A 17824-nucleotide genomic window follows, 5' to 3' on the forward strand; every position below is an offset into this window, starting at 1 on the left:
TTCTAGAAAAATCAGGCCTATTGGGCCCAAAAGAGAAAATAAGCCCAAAACATTGGACTCCCGATAGAAAGGTCCAACCGCTAAAGTCCAACCGATAAAGGCCCATTACAAAGATCCAACATATAGCATAGCCCTAATCCCTAATCCCTTATTCCGTTCTCGGGCTCTTGGCTTCTGATTCTCCACAGACGACGGTTCACCACTTCTCATCCGTCTCTCACCGCCTTTGCGCCTCACGCCCTCCGGCCTCCGCCCTCGCTCCTCAGACCTCACATCCTCAGACGGTCAGACCTCGCTTCATCGACTGTGCCGTCTCAGCATCACCTTACGGGACTCAGGCACTCAGTGGCTCTGCGGACCTCACCTCAGCCAGTCATCCCTCTGTGGCTCTGCTTCACTAAGTCACTGAACTCCGAACAACTGTGATCGCACAATGGGAAAAGCTAAGAAGACCCCCAAATTCGCCGTCATGAAGAAAATTGTGACTCATAAAGCTATCAAACAGTAAGCTTGCCTTCTCTTTTTCTATATATATGCATTTTACTTAATTTGTGCTGTATTGATTGTTTTTTCTGGCTTTCAGGCATAAAGAGGAGGTATTGAACCCAAAGAAGAAAGATTTGAGCACAGAGAAGCTTCCGCGGAACGTGTAAGCATCTTTCTTTTCGCACACACATAATATGGTTAATTTACATCCGTAGTGCTGAATATTGAGCTGGTATTTGTTATGTGTTGTAGGCCTTATGTTTCTTCTGCCCTCTTCTTCAAGTATAACACTGCCTTGGGACCCCCTTATAGAGTGTTGGTCGATACCAACTTTATCAATTTCTCCATTCAGAATAAAGTGAGTCTTCGAATCCATTCTAATCTTCATACCCTTGTGAAAATTTTATAGCTTTAACAAGTGATTACTTTTACTGGAAGGCTAACCAACTCTAAATTCGTGTTTAGTTGGATTTGGAGAAAGGAATGATGGATTGCTTGTATGCAAAATGTAAGTAACTACTATGTCTTCTTTCCATTTAGCTCAATTTCTCTCTTTTGCGTGGTTTACTTTTTCATTATTTGTAGTGCTAAAACTAGTTTTAAATTTCTACTTAATCTAGTGCATTTTCCTATTCACCTCTCACCTTTGGAAAGAAGTGCATAGTTTTCTTGCAGTATCATAGAGTCATGGAACAAAATTGGTTCTTTCATATTCACTCACAATAGAGCTTACGCACATTTTGTTGTTGTGTTATTTCCTCAGGCACTCCTTGTATTACTGACTGTGTGATGGCTGAGCTTGAGAAGCTGGGTCAAAAATACCGAGTTGCCCTCAGGTATTTTGTTAGTCTTCTTATTGATCCAATTCACAACTGTATACTTTGTTGGTGTCTTGGTGATGAATAAAACAATATTGTGGTTAGTATAGTACAAAGTAATGCCTTGGAAGGAGAAATTGCAGTTAAGAGGGAATCAAAGGCATGGTTATTCTGAAATTAAGCACACTGATTCTACTTGTAATGATTGATATATTGATAATAATTGTTATGTGTTTATGTGTTGTGTACTAATTGATCTCCTCTCTTTTCTGCATTGTGTTTTCTACCCACACTAAAGAATTGCCAAGGATCCTCGTTTTGAAAGGCTTCCTTGTACTCATAAAGGAACTTATGCTGATGACTGTCTTGTTGATAGGGTTACCCAGGTATAATATTTTCTTCTTCTATTTTTCCTTCTTTTGAAATATTCATATCTCCACTACACTGAATTGGTGTTATCTCTAGTCTGTCTATAATGCATATTCCTGTTGGAGACTGTTAATTACTCTTCCTAGCATTCTTTATGATTTGTTATGTGATTTTCCATTCCTTCTGTTGGTTTTAATAGCATAAGTGCTATATTGTTGCAACGTGTGATCGAGATTTGAAGCGAAGGATCCGTAAGGTAAGTAGTAATATGCAATTAACTGCTGATTTTATTTTATTGTTCTTTCTCTTAGTGATATGATGTTTTACACTGTTTGACAATCAGATACCTGGTGTACCAATCATGTATATCACTCAACATAAATACTCAATTGAACGGATGCCTGAAGCAACAATTGGTGGAGGTAAGACTAAAATCTCTTTCCAGTGCTATAACTGTAATGCTCATGCATATATATACATATAGTATTTTCCATCAATGATCTCTCATCTGATGATTCCTCATCTTTGTTGGTGCAGCTCCAAGAACGTAATGGTAATCTGTCAATCTGGCTGCGAGCTGTAACTGGCTAGCTAAATACATGATCAAGCATCTCTACCCCAAGAAACAAACTTCAGAGAGGAGCAAGGAATAGATACTATTTGGCATGAAATTTTGTTTCAAAATTCATACTCTAGCAATTTCATTAGTTCCTCCATTGTAACAATTTTGGTAGTAGTACCGGACCTGGTAGCTTTACGGCTTTGATTGAAGCTACCACACTGTCATGTATAATCATTATAGTATTATTTTATGGTTGAAGATAGTATTATGTGCCACTTTGGAATTGCATTGTTATGGAGAGAAGGCCCGGCCCCATAGAAGGGGAAGGGATTATTATTAATAATGTAATCAAGGGAGGGTTAACATTAACAGTTTAACATACAGGCTACACTAGAGTACAGACCAGAAGCATCGGAATCTATAAAGGTCTCACACACATGACACACCCATTAGCAGTAAATCCAAAGTGGGAATATGAATAAATAATATCTGAAATGAGTGTGTAGTTTCTTTTTTTTTTAGCATTGGTGATGGCTCAAGAAACTTCTCACTCGGATTAACTTGGCCAACTTTCTGCTCAAAAATGAAAAAATGGTAGTGGCTAAAATGCAAAAAAAAAAAAACTAATTTTATGAAATCAGACTAACTTTAGACAATGACTACTTATATATAAGCAGGATGAGGATGATGATGCTATAGCAAATGCTGTACTGCAGCTTGTGTTGCGTTTAAATTTTGTGTGTCCCCCTCTGGCTCTGGTGGAGGCTTCACGTATTTCCCTATCACTTTTTGACGACTCCGTTTTCTAATCCTTGAGATCTTATCCCTGCTCTGTTGCCTCCTTTTCTCTTTCTCTTTATTCCTTTGATTCCTCTCCTTCTCCAAGATTCCTTGCCAGAAAACTTCCCCCGTCGATGGCCATACCCACCGCTTTTTTGGGCGGTCGGAATCAAACACCTCTGCCAGCTCTTCATCCAGGCTCTTAAGAGTGTTGTAATGGAACCATTTCACCCACATATGACCTTTCCGACTCTTCTGTTTGTGTTGTTCTTCCATCAACCCATTCTTCGGATCCACATATACCATTCTTCTGGCACTATGGTATGCCCATACATTTATAAGCAACTCTAGCATCCTAGAATAGCAATGCTTGTCCTGCTAGGCAAGGCAGTAGAATCAATGACATACAATAATAAAATACTCAAGCTCAGTCAGTATCTATCTTACATATGATATCTTTCTTTTAACCAGTGGTTCTTGCCTTCTTAATGCTAAGTTCTATTATGGTTTTTTTTTTTTTTTTTAAAACAGGGTTGCCTTGCCTAGGCATAAAATTTCTAGTCAGCAATTGAAAATTGAAGTTACCTTGCCTAAACTCAGATGGCAATATCCACTCTGATGATGCACATCATAGTATTCCGAGTCGAGTGCATCCACAAACATTCTGCAAAATATGAGCGCATCATTTATCTGACAGATATGACTAGTTGACACACAAACTCTATTCAGGTCAGGTGAAATGTAGTAAAGGATCAATTATGCCCTGCAGAGTGCAGAGGCAAAAAAACACAAGCCCCAAACCTTGAGAACATTACAAACTCCAGGAAAGATCTGGTTGGTAAAACCCAACTGTGCATGACAGACCATGTGCCTCCATCGGCAGGCATTGAAGGAAGAGTGCTTATATTTTGTTTAATTCCATACATCTTCTTCATAGCCTCAGAGAAGGCAAACCTTCAACAAAGCAAGAAACAACTAAGCTCACACATATAGATGGAAAGATTTCCAAGAATGAATTCTCACAAATATAGGGGAAAATCTCCTTTTCTTTTCTTTTGCTCTGTGGGTGGTGTATGAGGAAAGAAAACTAACATGTTGAATCTTACTTGCAATTTCCTGCATTAATAGCATCACAGAATGACCAGAAATCCTGTTTCTGTGGGTTTCTTGGATCCATGTCCATAGGAACCCAAAAGAATAAAGTGTCGCCATATCTTCGCGCTTCAATAGCATCCAACAATGCTGTTTCTGCCATCTTAGACAAAGATCCCTGTTTATAACCCAAGTTAAGAACATCATTTTACATAGATTACCCAATATCAGTTGTTTTCAACAATATATTTCAATACATATTCTTTCACCCCCAGTAGGCAGTAGTCAAACAGCTACCTTATTGATTCAGGTCACAAACAATGTTCCTCAAAGCAAGAATCAACCAAGAGATTGAAAAGAAAACAAATGGGGAAAGTTAACAAACCTTTCTTGCTGTCACTCTCCAGGATTGGAAGCCTATCCAAGCATTTTTGTGAATGCGATCTATCCGATTTGCAATTGCAAAAAAGCCTCCAAATTCATAAAGGACATCTCGGTAATAAGGGTTATTTAGCAGCGGAAGACGAGATGGTGCATCAATGTCATCATAGCCAGGTCTTCGTCCTTTAGTAGACTACAGTTAGCCAGTCCAGGCAACCATGTGAGATCGTTAGATATTTATAAACTAGAAAAGGTAAATCATATATAAGAAAGTGACTCACAAGTCCAAGTCCACGATAGAGTGATGCATGCTGCAAAAATGGCCAGGTTCCTTCCCCATAGTAAGGTTCATATATGCACAATGGTTGACCTGTCCTTTCAAGCTCCCCTTCATCCCTTTCATGCAAATCATTCTTTGACCGGTCAGCCCTTTTGGCACTTTTGTATACTTCTTCCCATGTTCCCCTAGATTGATCAGTTCTGCCCTTCAACTGCATCAAAATCCAAATGTAAGATAACATAAGTAAATTCCAGAATGAAATCCATGAAAAAGGGAGGAGAGGGGAGGGCTTTGGTTCTGTAAATTAATTTCCTAATCAAGCATTCAATATTCTACTAGAAGAATGAAAAAGAAACAAGTACTACATCACTCACCTCATCATCTTCTCTTCGCTTCATCCTATTTGCCATCTGAATATATTTCTCTTCCTCCCAAATGCTATAGACAAAGGTGTCACTCATTGCCACAGAACTCTCTTTTTCAGTATGATTCCATTGCTTTTCAAGCTTATTCAATGACATATAGGTCCTCCAAGTTCTATTCTGAGTGTGTTCTGTGTCAATTGCTTCAAAAAGATGCCACTGCCATTCTGATTTCAATTTGAGTGGAATCTTAGTCACAGACTGGGGATTTGCAGCTTCAGATGAAAACCTAAGAATGTTTTCCAATAGCAAAGCATACCCTTCAACACTTTCTGAAACCATAACATTCCTAGCTGTTTGCTTCCCAATAGATGCAGCATTTCGAGCGAGCAATGACAATTTACCATTTGCAATAGCTTGGGCCATTATCTGTGTTAAAACCTCAACATTCTGTTTCGGATAAAGATAACCATTCACCCTGTCATCAATCTGATAAGTGTTGTCAAACAATCAGTTTCTTTTGAAAAGACAGTAAATACAAGGAGTTAAGACGTCATCAACAGTTGATGTCCCATGGATACAATTATATACACCTAACATGTAAAAAAAATGCTGAGTAGACAACTCAGGCTAAAGACCCGTTCAAGCTGAGCTCAAGTTTCTGGAAGCCAGTCTCATCAAGCTCGCTTAGTTGCTACTGCTACTCTTTTTTATTTTCCTTATTACACATAAGGAATGGATCTTTAAGTAACAAATAATATGTGCATGCTAACTACCAAAAGGGGAACAAACTCTAATTCTATTTTTTTAAATGCGGTCTTAACTTGAGCCAATCAATTAAGTGCCTAGCCAGGCTCAAGCTCCATTATTCTAGGATCAGCAAGCTCAAGCTGAACAGCAAGCTCAAGCTGAACTGGAACAGTATCTAGCAAGGCTCAAGCAATTCCCCACCGAAAAACATGCTATCCATCTATTTCACAACTAAAATATACAATGCATTTGTGTGTCAGAAAGAAAATTTAAGTTTGAACCCTACATTTTTCTTGATAATTGATAGATCAGGAGCTATTATAGGTTTCCCAAAGCGCATCGCTTTTAACAAAGTGCTTGGAAAAGATTCCTCCTCACGGAACGATGCATATATCACAATATCAGCAATACTCAAGATACTTTCTGTGTCTTCATCTGGAGCAAAATGCTTCACCATTCCATTCGGATATTTCAAGTTCTGTGCGATTGCCTGCCAAGTTAGTTTTTAGTTAGCCAGCTTATAGGAACAAACAGTAGCTAAACAACAATGAATCTATCATATATGTCAAACCCTCGTACTTTACCAATAACTTGTAAATATAACAAAGAAAATTGCTTGCTTTACCTCCACAGCCATACTGTAGTTACTATTTGATCCTCCAGCTACGACAATAATTCTGAAATGAGAATTAGAATTCCCATCATTTTCCAAGTGTGGAATAATAGGTAGCAAAGCCTGCAAAACAAGGGCTTGCTCCAGCCAAAGACCTTTGTAAAGAAGTTGACTTCCGACAATTGCAATAATGAAGTCTTCTGATCCATAGCCCATCTTAGCACGATAACTATCTTTGTGTGAAGCCAGAAAATTATCAGCTTCCCACACTTCAGTAGTAGACCCCGGAATCACAAAGTAGTTTCCAGTATCACACGTTGAGTATGCCATCTAAAGAGCACAGCCAAACACAGTTAGGTCTAGATGGTAATGATGCACCCTGGAAAGACCAAAGATACAAGATAACTGATTATGTGTATGGAATAATACCGGCAGAACATAATTTGGGAACACAACAACATTAGCACGGCTGAAGACTTTTCTCCAATTTTCAACGAGCATATTCTGGCCACCTGACTTATATTGCCTCAATTGAGCAGCAAGTGCATGTTCCTGAATAGTCCATATAACAGGTACACTCTTAAAAGGTTCCTGCATAAGACTGCAACAAGTATCATTGGAAGAAAAACTACACAGATGAAAAGAAAGCAACACAGTCCCTATGGTGAAAATGCTTTTGCAATTTCAAGAGATAATACATATTAGAAGTTTTGATCGATTACTATTTGGAGCTGATGCTTACCAAGAAAATAGTCCAACAACTTCAAGTGAGTTCAAAAGTAAGGCATCATAGCTGCAAAAAGCATACATAAAATAAAGATCAGGAGAAGTCCAACTCATGATGCAATAAATATTAGGCTGTCTGACGAAACTTTAAAAACAACTCAAGCACTAAGCTTACAAAAAATTTCTTCAAATGTTAGAAGCTCAGAGCAACTTACTTAAGCCAATCAATGGAGATCTTCATTCTTTCGTCAGTCTCTATAGTGCTAACAGGAAGTCCTGCATCTCTCCATACATCATGTAAAGAACCATCTTCAAGTGTAAGCACCTGGAATTTAAACACATAATGATAAGTCTAACAGCAAGTTACTGTGCTCACATCATTCCCTATTCATTCAAAATTCTGGAATATATAAACAACAAGAAACCATGATTAGTTGCACTTTCTGCTTTTCTGCAGTGCTCCCTTTACTCACAAGTTGATCTATGTAGCAAAATTATTCACAAATGAGAAATGCACAGCATGCACTTCATATATTGCAAAAATTATACAAGTAATGTGGTAAATCTCAGGGCAGTATATGCTCTTTTAGTGACAGCAGGCATAGTTCTCCATCCAATAAACTCTGAAGCTAAAAATTAGTAATGCCACAAAAAAAAAAAATATTACCTCAATTTCATAACCAATTTCCTTCAAGGCTAATGCAACGTTAAGCATCATTACTTGATATGGATCAGCCAACATATTAGCAAAAACCTACGAACAGAATCAAATGAGTGGAGCAACAACTAACAACCGACAATACCAACCAGGATAAGAATTGACAGAAAAATATGAATGCTCACCAATCCGAGTTTGGGTTTTCGATAAGCAAAACTACTTGGTATCCTAGAGCCAGCAGTGCCATTGTCAGCCCCATTCTCGTGCTTGAACTTATGTAACAGCTTGGAAGGCTCAAACTTGACATCTTCCCCAAAATCCAATCCACCCAGCTCTTTCAACAACTCTAAATCCCCAGACCCCACTTCACTACCCCTCGAGAAATTCTCTGATTTTTCCACCAATGAACCGGGCAGCAACATCTGGAACACCACAACAAAGAAGAAGAACACCCCCACTGTGCAAATCCATTGCAGATAGTCAATCTTCTTGAACAACAGCACCCTCGTGCATCTCGATCTGAGCCTATGAAGCCTGCTTGCTCCTGAAGCCGATGAAGAACGGACCAAAAACTGGTGATGCTGATCTCTCTTCAATGGAGGCCCACTTTCAAGAGAACCCATTTACCCGCCCATCAAATGCTCCTTGCTACAATCTATCTATACTCTCACTGATTGAAATTATGAAAAAAAAAAAAATTAAAAAAATAAAAGAAAAAGGTCTCTTTCTTTTAGCTCCGCAGTGTGTGCTCCTCTGCTACTTGTAAATTGAGAGTAACTTTTTTCATTATCCAGTAAAAGAATCAGCTTTATAAGCACCGTGTAATCGCCATAGATGCATAGAGTCATACATATACGATTACTCTGACTCTGGCGTATAATACATATGTACGTATACCATTTTATAATTATAGTGATGCTTTAATGACGTGGCCGTGGTCGTCAACCATACATTTGACGTAGTTTCTCTTCCCAAGTACCAAGTACGGAGTATCGACTATGTATTCTTTACAAAGAAAATAACTAAAATGCAATGCTAAAGGTACATTCTCATTTCTGAGATGGTTTGGTATTATGAACAGTTCTACAATATTAAATATTGAAATAACATAAAAGCAATTACAGTGTTAAAATAATTTCATATTTAAACCTTGATAGCTATTCAAAAAAAAATCATAATTCATTTTTAATAATATTAAAATTACTTAATTCTTTGTGAGTTTTGAACTGATAATTAGACACGTCTATTATTTGAAATAGATAAAAAAAAAATTCAAACATCTTAACCAAAGAATGGGAGAAGAATCCTCCGTATATTAGGGGTCTTCGTCTTTAACATGCCAATGTTCTTTTCCTCAATATGCTAAGGGTCCTCATATTCGATTATTGAGAGTCTTCATCCTTGATATGGTGAGATTCTTGTCCTCGTATTTTATATGCTAAGGGGGTGGGGAGGAGAGGTCTTCATTCATCGTCCCCAAACACATTGTATATACTCAAAGAGCGTTATTTTTCAGAAATAGGCAAATGGTTAAGTACAAAAGTAGTCATCAACTTATCAAATCATTATGAACGTAACGTACATTGTCATCATTCAATGCAACACTTGAAACTGTATAACAATTATTAATAATTTATAATCAAAGGTTGAAAATATATAAATCTTCGAGGAAACAATGAGAAAACGCATTCTCATTTAATAGAATATATACAAAAAATCTTTATTTAGAGCGATTGTTTTCATGTTTTTTACAATTATTTTCTCAAATAAATTATAAGTGTACATATTTTATGTTTATGTTAGACTAATTGTAATAAAATTAATAAAATCAATAGTCTAATATTTTTTAATTGTTGTATAGTAGTTTTAGTTTACATATAAATTTACATTCCTATTTTCTTCTAATATTAAAAAAAATGTTATTCTAAAAAGAATAGATAAATTTCATTTTGAATGAAACGTAATGTAATGTGTTGCGTTGTTACACGAAGACTGCATTGGCATAGAGGTCCTTCGTAGAACCTCCGACTATGGGGGTGATGCTGTTTTTTAGTTTTCCTAGCAGTAGCATGGGTTTTTACCCTCTTCTTTTGATATAAAAAAAAAAAAAAAAACGTAATGTAACGTAAATGGATCAAATTCTAATTAGTCAACGCACATCTTACCAAATTTACACATATTGATTGGAGTGTATTTTACTCTTTTATTAGCAAATATAAATATTCCTCCACCAATATATTCTATATATCTATTCTATATATAATTAGCATCATATCATATCAATCATGCGTGCCGTGTTTATCAATATATGTAAATGACGTCACTATCCATGCATTCAGCAGGGGAATTCTATGCTATCTATCACTCATGCTACCTCACATTCTATTTTTTTAAAAAAATTTAATAGATTAAGTTAAATAGTACAGAGTAATTGATTAATTATGATGTGGTTAAATACACGGAGATATACGAAGATGTCTAAATATAATCTTAGGGCAAAGTATATGGGCTCGGGTAATAACGAGAGTAGGTCGGACGATCCCGAGCTAATATTAGATTTAGTAGAAATCCAAAAGTCATTCCCATAGACATTTAATGGGTTATTTATAGAGGTTGTGAGGGAGCACATGTCGATCGCCAGGCATGTCCGGGCACGTGTCCCGCATGTATTGGTAAGGTTGGTGGCACTTCTAATAGGTTTACGTGGAGAATGATTCTTGACAAGTTCATCTACAATGAGATCGGTCAAAGTGGTAGTGGATGTATCTATTTTCTTGTGTAGTAGCACTTGTTCGGGGGGGTCTCGGTCCAAGTGCTAAGGTTGGATTTGATCTCAAAAGACGTTGCTTAATAAATAATCACCTAAAGGGACAACTCCGAACACTGGTTCAGGTCGGCCAATACCTGAACATGGTTGGGTTGGTAATGTTCATCAAGGGATATGGAGTATGTACCTAGCGGATTTACACTCATATGCTCGGAGTTATTCCCTATCAAATTGTTAATTTTGCCAACACAATTGTACATAAAAGAATATAAGTGTTTTATTGCCAGAAAGTAATAATCGAACCCTTACAGTGTTCCCCTCAAAGGGTATTTATATATAGTCGTTTGGTCCTAAGAAAGGAAAGGAAATTGTTTACAAATTCGGATTAGGAATCTTCCATTAATTTTCTCCAAATAAGGTCTAGATTACATTCCTAAAATACAAGAATCCCTTTCTTGAAATAAAAAGGGAAATCGGAGAGAGTTTGAGAACAAATCTTCTGACCGAATCTTTCGAATATTTTCCCAACGCCCGGCAATCGCGTTGGCTAGTCGACTGCTCTACCTAACCGCTTGCCTAATCCCCACCCAACTGGATTGGCCTACTATGGATCCATTAGTATTAAAAATATTTGTATTTATTGATTATCATGAATTGAGCATTTTTATTATGTGTTAAAAATACTCCATAGTAAATATGTGGATTGGATTCCTTGTGCGCAGATGAAAAAAAGGTCTAATCGGTTAGTTGATTGCGCAACTCATGATTTACATCTATTGTGACTATAGGAGCGAGGTCTTGTGCTTTTAAGATTAGTCCAGTAAAACTAAAATTATTTGAATATTAAAAAAATAGCAAATATATTTTTTATTTATTGGTTCAAACACTCAAAAACAATAAAACCACGACACAGAATAGAAGATATTATTATAGGTGCGCTGGCAAGTAATGACATGGCAAAGAAAGCAATGTTTAGGTTGGTGATTTTATAGAGGGCACAAAACGAACGATAATGACAGGATAATGCTATCCGATGAATTGTCGGAATTTCACTATGCCTAATTTGTGTAAAGGGAGGGAATTGAAATACGTAATACTAATATATATATATATATATATGCGTCAGATACGATATTGCTATCTTTTGATTCTTACTCCTTCTCAGTTCCATCATAAGAATTTATACTTTTTGAAATATTGTTTTTTCAGTTACATAGCACCTCAACATCTCCTAACTGCTCCACCACTTCCACATTACAACTCATAGTTACCAACTACCTCAAAAATCTTTTCATAAAATTAAACCACAATATTAATTAATGAACAGTGAGATGCCATATGAAAGTAAATGTATGCGTATGTTATACATAGGTGAGCAGTGAGTTTTACAAGACAAGACAGGGTAAAGAGTACAATCCTGGATTAACACCCAGCTTCAGCTTAGCTTACACCTTACTCATACTGCATGCTTTAATGGAAATGATTAATCCAGTCATTGTACTGCACAGTAGAATGAAGTCACAACACATAAGCATCATTAATCATTTGCTGCCTCAGTCACAATATACAATAATTTCTGCACATTATTTCCCCCCAAAAAAGAATAAACTGAGTGAGATGGTAGTGGTAATGGTAATTGGTGCCGCATTGACCAACAAGCGTATGATCAAGAAAGAAGATTCATGGATCCTGCCCTCGTTAATGTGGCTGTGGCATTTAACTCTGTCTGTCTCTGTTCACTTTTGGTGTCTTCTGTTTGACAAAGAAAGCTGATAGCATGCTCTTGCTGCGGGTCGGCACATGTGTGGTCTCCCGGCGTGGGGGAGGAGGATTATCAAACGATCTATATGGAGTCATAGGTTTAGAGCCATCCAGGGCATCCTGAAAGAAGGAAATTTTATTTTCCCTTTGATTGTATGGGCAAAGAAAATAAAGTACTACCATTGTGAAGATATCATATGCATAGAACAATTCCCAGAAGACTATCGTTTTGAATGAAAGCAGAAAAACATGTGCATCTTGCAACTTGTAAATGCATAATATAGTCAGGAAAATGTAGCAGATATAAGTTACGGTGGATTTATTTAGCATTACCCGCATGACACCCAATGTGTGTGTTGCTATGCTTGATCCAGGACCTACACTTGGCGGTTTAGACCAAGCTGGTGAGGCTTTTGTCCTATTGCCCACTTCAGCAGCATCTGCTCAAACATACAATTCAAATGCATGAAAACAAGATAATTCTACAACAGAATGAATGCGCAGTAAGGAAGGAACATAGGATCATCACATACCCAACAAATTGAATGCACCAGATGTTCTTCCAGAATTTTTTATGTCATCAGCACTGTAAACGCAAGCAAACATCAACTTCCATCATAACCTCTTAAGAGATTCCAGAAACTCTATTGGATACAAAGTCAGGAAGTCACTCCAATTGTCACGATTAAAAATGAATACCAAGACTAACCTCACAAAACCACACGAAGCCCCTTTCAAAGTCGATGTGGTTTCTGATGCTAGATGCCATGAAAGAGTTTTTGCAGCAGCGGGGCCTACAGTCATGGTGAATAAGTTGATCTGTTAATAGAACAGGAGAAACCACACCATAATAAACCATCCACAGAGGAGAAAAACCAGTTACCTGAAGGAAAAATACGGCCTCTGGGTTGTATATGTTGCCTATGATCCATTTGAATATGGGGGCTAAAGTGAACCTTCTTGTTGACAGAATCTAGCTCGGGAATCAATCAAACAAGTAGAAAAACAAAAGCCAAATAGGATATGCAACTCAGTAACTCTCCTTGTATTCAAGTACTTAAAATAAGGACAAATAGTGCTCCTACTTGGTAATGTATAATGTTTGTGATGTCTCGGGATGATGGCTAGTAGCTGCTGCTGCCTGAAGCCTTCTTTCTCCGTGTATGCTTGACAAGTTAGAAGTTGCTGACAACAAACAGTAAGCAGCTCAGTGCATTGATTCTTCCAAGAAAAATTTGGACTAAGAGGAGCGTTCAAAATTACCTGATTTATACATGTGATCTTCAACTCCATGGTGGACACGTCTAAGTTTTGCTGGCCAACAAGGTCCGTCAATTTGTATGCAACAGTGCCTAGGTGGTCAACAGCATTTACAAGGGCTCTTACAGCATAATCTTTTAGGTTCTCTAGGACCCTAAAACCCAAACATTAGATTAGAGCCCAAAGTAAAAGAAAGTCCCACTTCATCTGACTATAAGCAAGACAAGATAGAGAAACAAAGCAAGAGCTAGCATATTGAGATAGTGAGAGTGATTGAGGTTATTTGGGCTTACATCTGTTTCTGCTCGCTATGAAGGTAAGACTTTTCACAATATTCAGCAGCAGAATAAAGCTGGGGCCTCAAGTTCTTAAGTTCCTGAAGCAGGCAATAGAAAAAAGGGGTAATCAACCATTTCTAGCTTAACAAAGTGGCTTCAAGAGGAGAATGAACAGTTGAGAATGCGGTTTCTAGTCCATGGCAAGCTACAGAGCCCGAGCTTATAGTTACTTACAGTATGGATCCAACATCTAGTTCTAGTCTTAAATAAAATCAACAATAAAGATAGAGAAAAGAGCAAATCATCATCATCATTATAGATTAAGCAACAGGAGTAATGATGATTACTTCAACTTTAATGGGAAATTAAAGTGTTAACTACCAAAAATGCAAAGCCCCGGCCGCGAACACAAAATATGCAAGCATAACCAGATCTGATCTCAAAGAAAAGAAAAGAAAGAAAGTTGACCTGTAAGGCTTTGACGAAACTCTTGCTTCGCTCCATCGACACTTCATCGAACGTCATCGCCGAATTGGGCGGCGGCTTTGGCTGCTCCACTTCCATCGCGGGGGAGCAGAGATTGAGATTCTACGAAAAGGGAGCGAGAAATGGATGTTTGAGGAAAGTAGAGAGTGCGAAAATTTATGCGGGAAGGTTTGATTAGGGAATAAGGGGGTTGGTTTAGAGTTTGCAGTTGCAATAGCGGTGGGTCAAGCGGTGGTGGAGGGGTCTTTGACGAGTGTGCAATGGAAGCAATGCCGGGAAGTGCATTGGAAGCGAAAATGACGTCGTATTTAATTTCTGGGACGGCGAGGGAGACGACAAGCGAAAGTAGTTGAACTGTAGGCGGATGGATATTAATTTTAAGTGCTGAGGTCCATGCTCATTTGCTCAGGTTCAGACCAAACACCACACACGGATTGTCCCTTTCTGCGCTGGGCAGTGGGCATGCTTTCTACTTCTTTCTTTTAAAATCTTACCAACAAATAATCTTCTTTACTTCTATCTCAATATATTTTACACATAATAATCTCAGTAAAATTGAAACAGTTCAAGTGTAAAGTGCTGAGTATTTTGGGTTAACCATTTCTGATGTAAAGTGCAAAACCAAGAATAGTTTATTATAGGGACCAAGTTTGATGTATGTAGCAGGTGCTAAAAAACATGAAATCCTGTACTGGGCAGCTAGGCTATACCACTATACAAAATTTTACAAATCCCCACTCAGTTAAACTCTGAGCTGGTACACAGGCTTAGTTGCATTTACTATCAAATATACACTCCATCCACATTATGAGCATGAGCATGAGCATGAGCATGAAAACCCTAGCAAGGGCTCTCATTTTTCTTCACAGATTCACAAAAGTTTTAAGCTTTGTCTTGTCGCACGCACACTCCATGTGGGATGGATGCTATTCTTTGTCAGATGATTCCTCGTTCTTCTTCCAAACACAGGTTAAAATTGAAGACAGGTGATGTCTGAACCCGCTTGAATTCACTAGTGCCATAATGTTCTTGAATGATGAGGATGAGATCTCAAAGAAAGTTGGCTTTGGTGTCGATGGGCAGCCAATGTATTGAATCATTTCCTGCAGAGCTTGCACGCGGAACTTTGGAGGTGCATTTAGAGCAATATTATGGACCCTGTGCTCATATATCTTCCCATTCTTATCTAGTTTGTATTCTGAAGTGCCATCAAATCGCCCACGGCTCTCCCAAGGCACACGAGGGATGCCATGGACAGTCCAACGCACCATTATCAAATTCTCCACAGGCTGCCACACGCTAACAATGTCAATCCACAAAGCCCTAAAAAATATCCTGCCATGGAACCGTAATGCCCAAAAGATTGATTTATAATTCTCAATGCCGACAAAAGTGTTGAGTGGATCTTTGAAGACAATATCATCCCTACAGATCAAGAGTGAAAAGGAACATCAAGAATTGCAAACATTATATTACTGAAACCACAACAAAGTATAATGTTATATGACTAGCTAGAAAAAAGCAATCTTTCAGTTCTTGAATATTATTGTGCATGTTTCTCAAGATGCTATGAGTCAGTAGAAACACTACAAATCAAAAGGCAATAACGCATTGTGCTTTACCACCTGGTAGATATGCAACAAAGTAAAAATTAACCTAACATTTAGAAATCACAGTAATATATATCTAGCTTTAGTATGTTCATCTGAATCCTGTTTTCCAGTATAAGAATTCCAAGAAGTGGATTGTATATTTTAAAGATCATACCTTTATTTATTATAGATGTGCCAACTAAGGCACACAATTCCTATCTTAGTTTACTATCTAGTAATGAATTCAATTACAATTTTCAAAATAAAGGATGACTAATCTAAGGTTCTCAGGACTTCACTGTCTGTAGTCTCATGTAAATAGATGATCAACAGTTTATGCAAGGAATAAATTATTTATTTTCTATTAGTTTGAGATGGAAAACACACAAGCATAAATCAAAACTTGAAAAAGATTCAAAATTTTCAATTTTATTACAAGAAAGACTCAAACTTTCAAAATTGGGGGAAGAATTTTCCTAAAGGACCAGGAGTTTTGGAGACTCCAACAAGTTTTAAAGGATGACCCTCCTTGTATAAGATGCTAAGGGCCAAGGAATTGTGAAGTTGTAATTGTTATTTAGCTTGTTTGATCAATGATCACTCATGTAGAAGGGGCAAAGAAGACTAACTTTGCAACTTTCTTACTGTATGTAATGGAAAACACGTTTGAAAAGCTAGAACATCAACAAAAGTGTAAAAAGATTGCATATAAAAACCTGTAGATATCAAAGCTAAGCTCTTGGTAAAACAGAGTAGGGAACTCCTCTCTTAGAGTCCGGATAGCGTAGCCCGTGTTGAGATAGTAATCCCGCTTCTCCTCTTCCTCTTTGCTAACATTTGCCTTAGGAGCCGAGAATTGGTCGTACAACCCCACATTATCCTCCAAAATCGCAGTAGCCTCCTCCAAATCCTTAACACTCGATAAAACCCTAATCCTCACATTTTCCTTTCTATTGCTTGCTGCAGGAATAGCGATCTGCTGCACAGCCCTGCTCTTTGTATCGGAAAAAACCCCCACCGGACGTCGGCAGACGGAAAATGAAGAGATTCTCGACGACGGTAACAGAACGGCCATCTGATCCTGATGAGGCTAAAGTCTGAAACTTTGGAGGAATCAGAGGTGCAAGAAATCGGCAGATAACATTTTTGAACTTTCAGCGCTGTGTGAAGAATTCGAGCGCGAATATTCGAGAGCAAAGAGAGAATTTTGGGGTTTGTTTGGTTACAAAAAATAAAAATAAAAATCGACAATCTTATCAGATCATAGGCGGAGATGCAGAGGGTGGAAATAAAGTGCCAACTCACCTTCCCGATAATTGCAAATTTTCAATTGGAAATTATCAAATTTATTTTCTACGTATACTAATTCCACGCCGCACCCTTGGGGCGTGTTCCAAACGTGGGAAGTGGAACGGGCATGTGTTCTGAACGTGAGTCATTGGAGCGTAGTTGTTTTTTTTTTTTTTGACATGAATCTATCTCAAACGGAGAGGGACAACTATTAAGATTAAACTTTTCGAATTAATTCTTTTCAATTCATTAAAATAAGTCCGAATAGAGAGTGTTACAAATGATAGAGAGAGAGTTTGTAAGTAATTCCGAGCAACATTCGCAGATCGCCTAGTGAATACTAAACTACACCTTGTTGACAGTAATGAAGATAAGCCTAGTGAATACTAAACTACACCTTGTTGACAGTAATGAAGATAACCATTGCTTCGCCTCTTTTACTTTATAAAAGCCATTCCGGTGGGAACCCTTGCAGCCACGAAGAAGTGTCCATCCCATTTGCAGCATCAACAT

General features: G+C 37.8%; 4 protein-coding genes across 4 annotated transcripts; 1 reads left to right on the forward strand and 3 right to left on the reverse strand.

Moving 5' to 3' along the window:
- The first annotated feature begins 154 nt into the window (after positions 1-154).
- On the forward strand, positions 155-2510 carry LOC115996547 (rRNA-processing protein FCF1 homolog). The gene is made up of 9 exons (XM_031235817.1): positions 155-504; positions 584-649; positions 739-844; positions 952-994; positions 1250-1322; positions 1603-1690; positions 1873-1929; positions 2017-2095; positions 2211-2510. The coding sequence occupies exons 1-9, from the start codon at positions 434-436 to the stop codon at positions 2222-2224; spliced, it is 597 nt and encodes a 198-aa protein (XP_031091677.1). The 5' UTR covers positions 155-433; the 3' UTR covers positions 2225-2510.
- A 70-nt stretch (positions 2511-2580) lies between these two features.
- On the reverse strand, positions 2581-8695 carry LOC115996546. The gene is made up of 14 exons (XM_031235816.1): positions 8063-8695; positions 7887-7973; positions 7435-7544; positions 7236-7286; positions 6923-7094; positions 6506-6823; positions 6167-6370; positions 5143-5619; positions 4770-4979; positions 4493-4681; positions 4122-4285; positions 3817-3969; positions 3601-3679; positions 2581-3390 (listed from the first exon to the last, which is right to left on the reverse strand). Exons 1-14 carry the CDS (start codon positions 8498-8500, stop codon positions 2929-2931), a joined length of 3114 nt encoding a protein of 1037 aa, XP_031091676.1. The 5' UTR covers positions 8501-8695; the 3' UTR covers positions 2581-2928.
- Positions 8696-11983: 3288 nt separating this feature from the next.
- Positions 11984-14837, reverse strand: LOC115996658 (protein ABIL1). The gene is made up of 9 exons (XM_031236009.1): positions 14412-14837; positions 13959-14041; positions 13669-13819; positions 13491-13590; positions 13289-13378; positions 13115-13199; positions 12939-12991; positions 12739-12845; positions 11984-12525 (listed from the first exon to the last, which is right to left on the reverse strand). Exons 1-9 carry the CDS (start codon positions 14505-14507, stop codon positions 12361-12363), a joined length of 930 nt encoding a protein of 309 aa, XP_031091869.1. The 5' UTR covers positions 14508-14837; the 3' UTR covers positions 11984-12360.
- Positions 14838-15015: 178 nt separating this feature from the next.
- LOC115996659 lies at positions 15016-17294 on the reverse strand. Its single transcript, XM_031236010.1, has 2 exons — positions 16738-17294; positions 15016-15854 (listed from the first exon to the last, which is right to left on the reverse strand). Exons 1-2 carry the CDS (start codon positions 17094-17096, stop codon positions 15356-15358), a joined length of 858 nt encoding a protein of 285 aa, XP_031091870.1. The 5' UTR covers positions 17097-17294; the 3' UTR covers positions 15016-15355.
- Positions 17295-17824: the final 530 nt, after the last annotated feature.

Source organism: Ipomoea triloba, chromosome 11 (genome assembly GCF_003576645.1).
Source record: "Ipomoea triloba cultivar NCNSP0323 chromosome 11, ASM357664v1".
Taxonomy (NCBI): Eukaryota; Viridiplantae; Streptophyta; class Magnoliopsida; order Solanales; family Convolvulaceae; genus Ipomoea; species Ipomoea triloba.

What these genes read in the sequence shown, in the direction of transcription:
- LOC115996547 (XM_031235817.1), top strand. Translation starts at nt 434, where the DNA reads ATGGGAAAAGCTAAGAAGACCCCCAAATTCGCCGTCATGAAGAAAATT. An exon ending in GAGAAGCTTCCGCGGAACGT is followed by an intron (nt 650 to 738) that starts GTAAGCATCTTT and finishes TATGTGTTGTAG; the next exon opens with GCCTTATGTTTCTTCTGCCC. An exon ending in GGATTGCTTGTATGCAAAAT is followed by an intron (nt 995 to 1,249) that starts GTAAGTAACTAC and finishes TTATTTCCTCAG; the next exon opens with GCACTCCTTGTATTACTGAC.
- LOC115996546 (XM_031235816.1), bottom strand. Translation starts at nt 8,500, where the DNA reads ATGGGTTCTCTTGAAAGTGGGCCTCCATTGAAGAGAGATCAGCATCAC. An exon ending in AAATTGGTTATGAAATTGAG is followed by an intron (nt 7,545 to 7,886) that starts GTAATATTTTTT and finishes TTTAAATTCCAG; the next exon opens with GTGCTTACACTTGAAGATGG. An exon ending in GGAGAGTGACAGCAAGAAAG is followed by an intron (nt 4,286 to 4,492) that starts GTTTGTTAACTT and finishes GGTTATAAACAG; the next exon opens with GGATCTTTGTCTAAGATGGC.
- LOC115996658 (XM_031236009.1), bottom strand. Translation starts at nt 14,507, where the DNA reads ATGGAAGTGGAGCAGCCAAAGCCGCCGCCCAATTCGGCGATGACGTTC. An exon ending in AGGCCGTATTTTTCCTTCAG is followed by an intron (nt 13,200 to 13,288) that starts GTAACTGGTTTT and finishes CCATGACTGTAG; the next exon opens with GCCCCGCTGCTGCAAAAACT. An exon ending in TGGTGCATTCAATTTGTTGG is followed by an intron (nt 12,846 to 12,938) that starts GTATGTGATGAT and finishes ATGTTTGAGCAG; the next exon opens with ATGCTGCTGAAGTGGGCAAT.
- LOC115996659 (XM_031236010.1), bottom strand. Translation starts at nt 17,096, where the DNA reads ATGGCCGTTCTGTTACCGTCGTCGAGAATCTCTTCATTTTCCGTCTGC. An exon ending in CTTAGCTTTGATATCTACAG is followed by an intron (nt 15,855 to 16,737) that starts GTTTTTATATGC and finishes CTTGATCTGTAG; the next exon opens with GGATGATATTGTCTTCAAAG.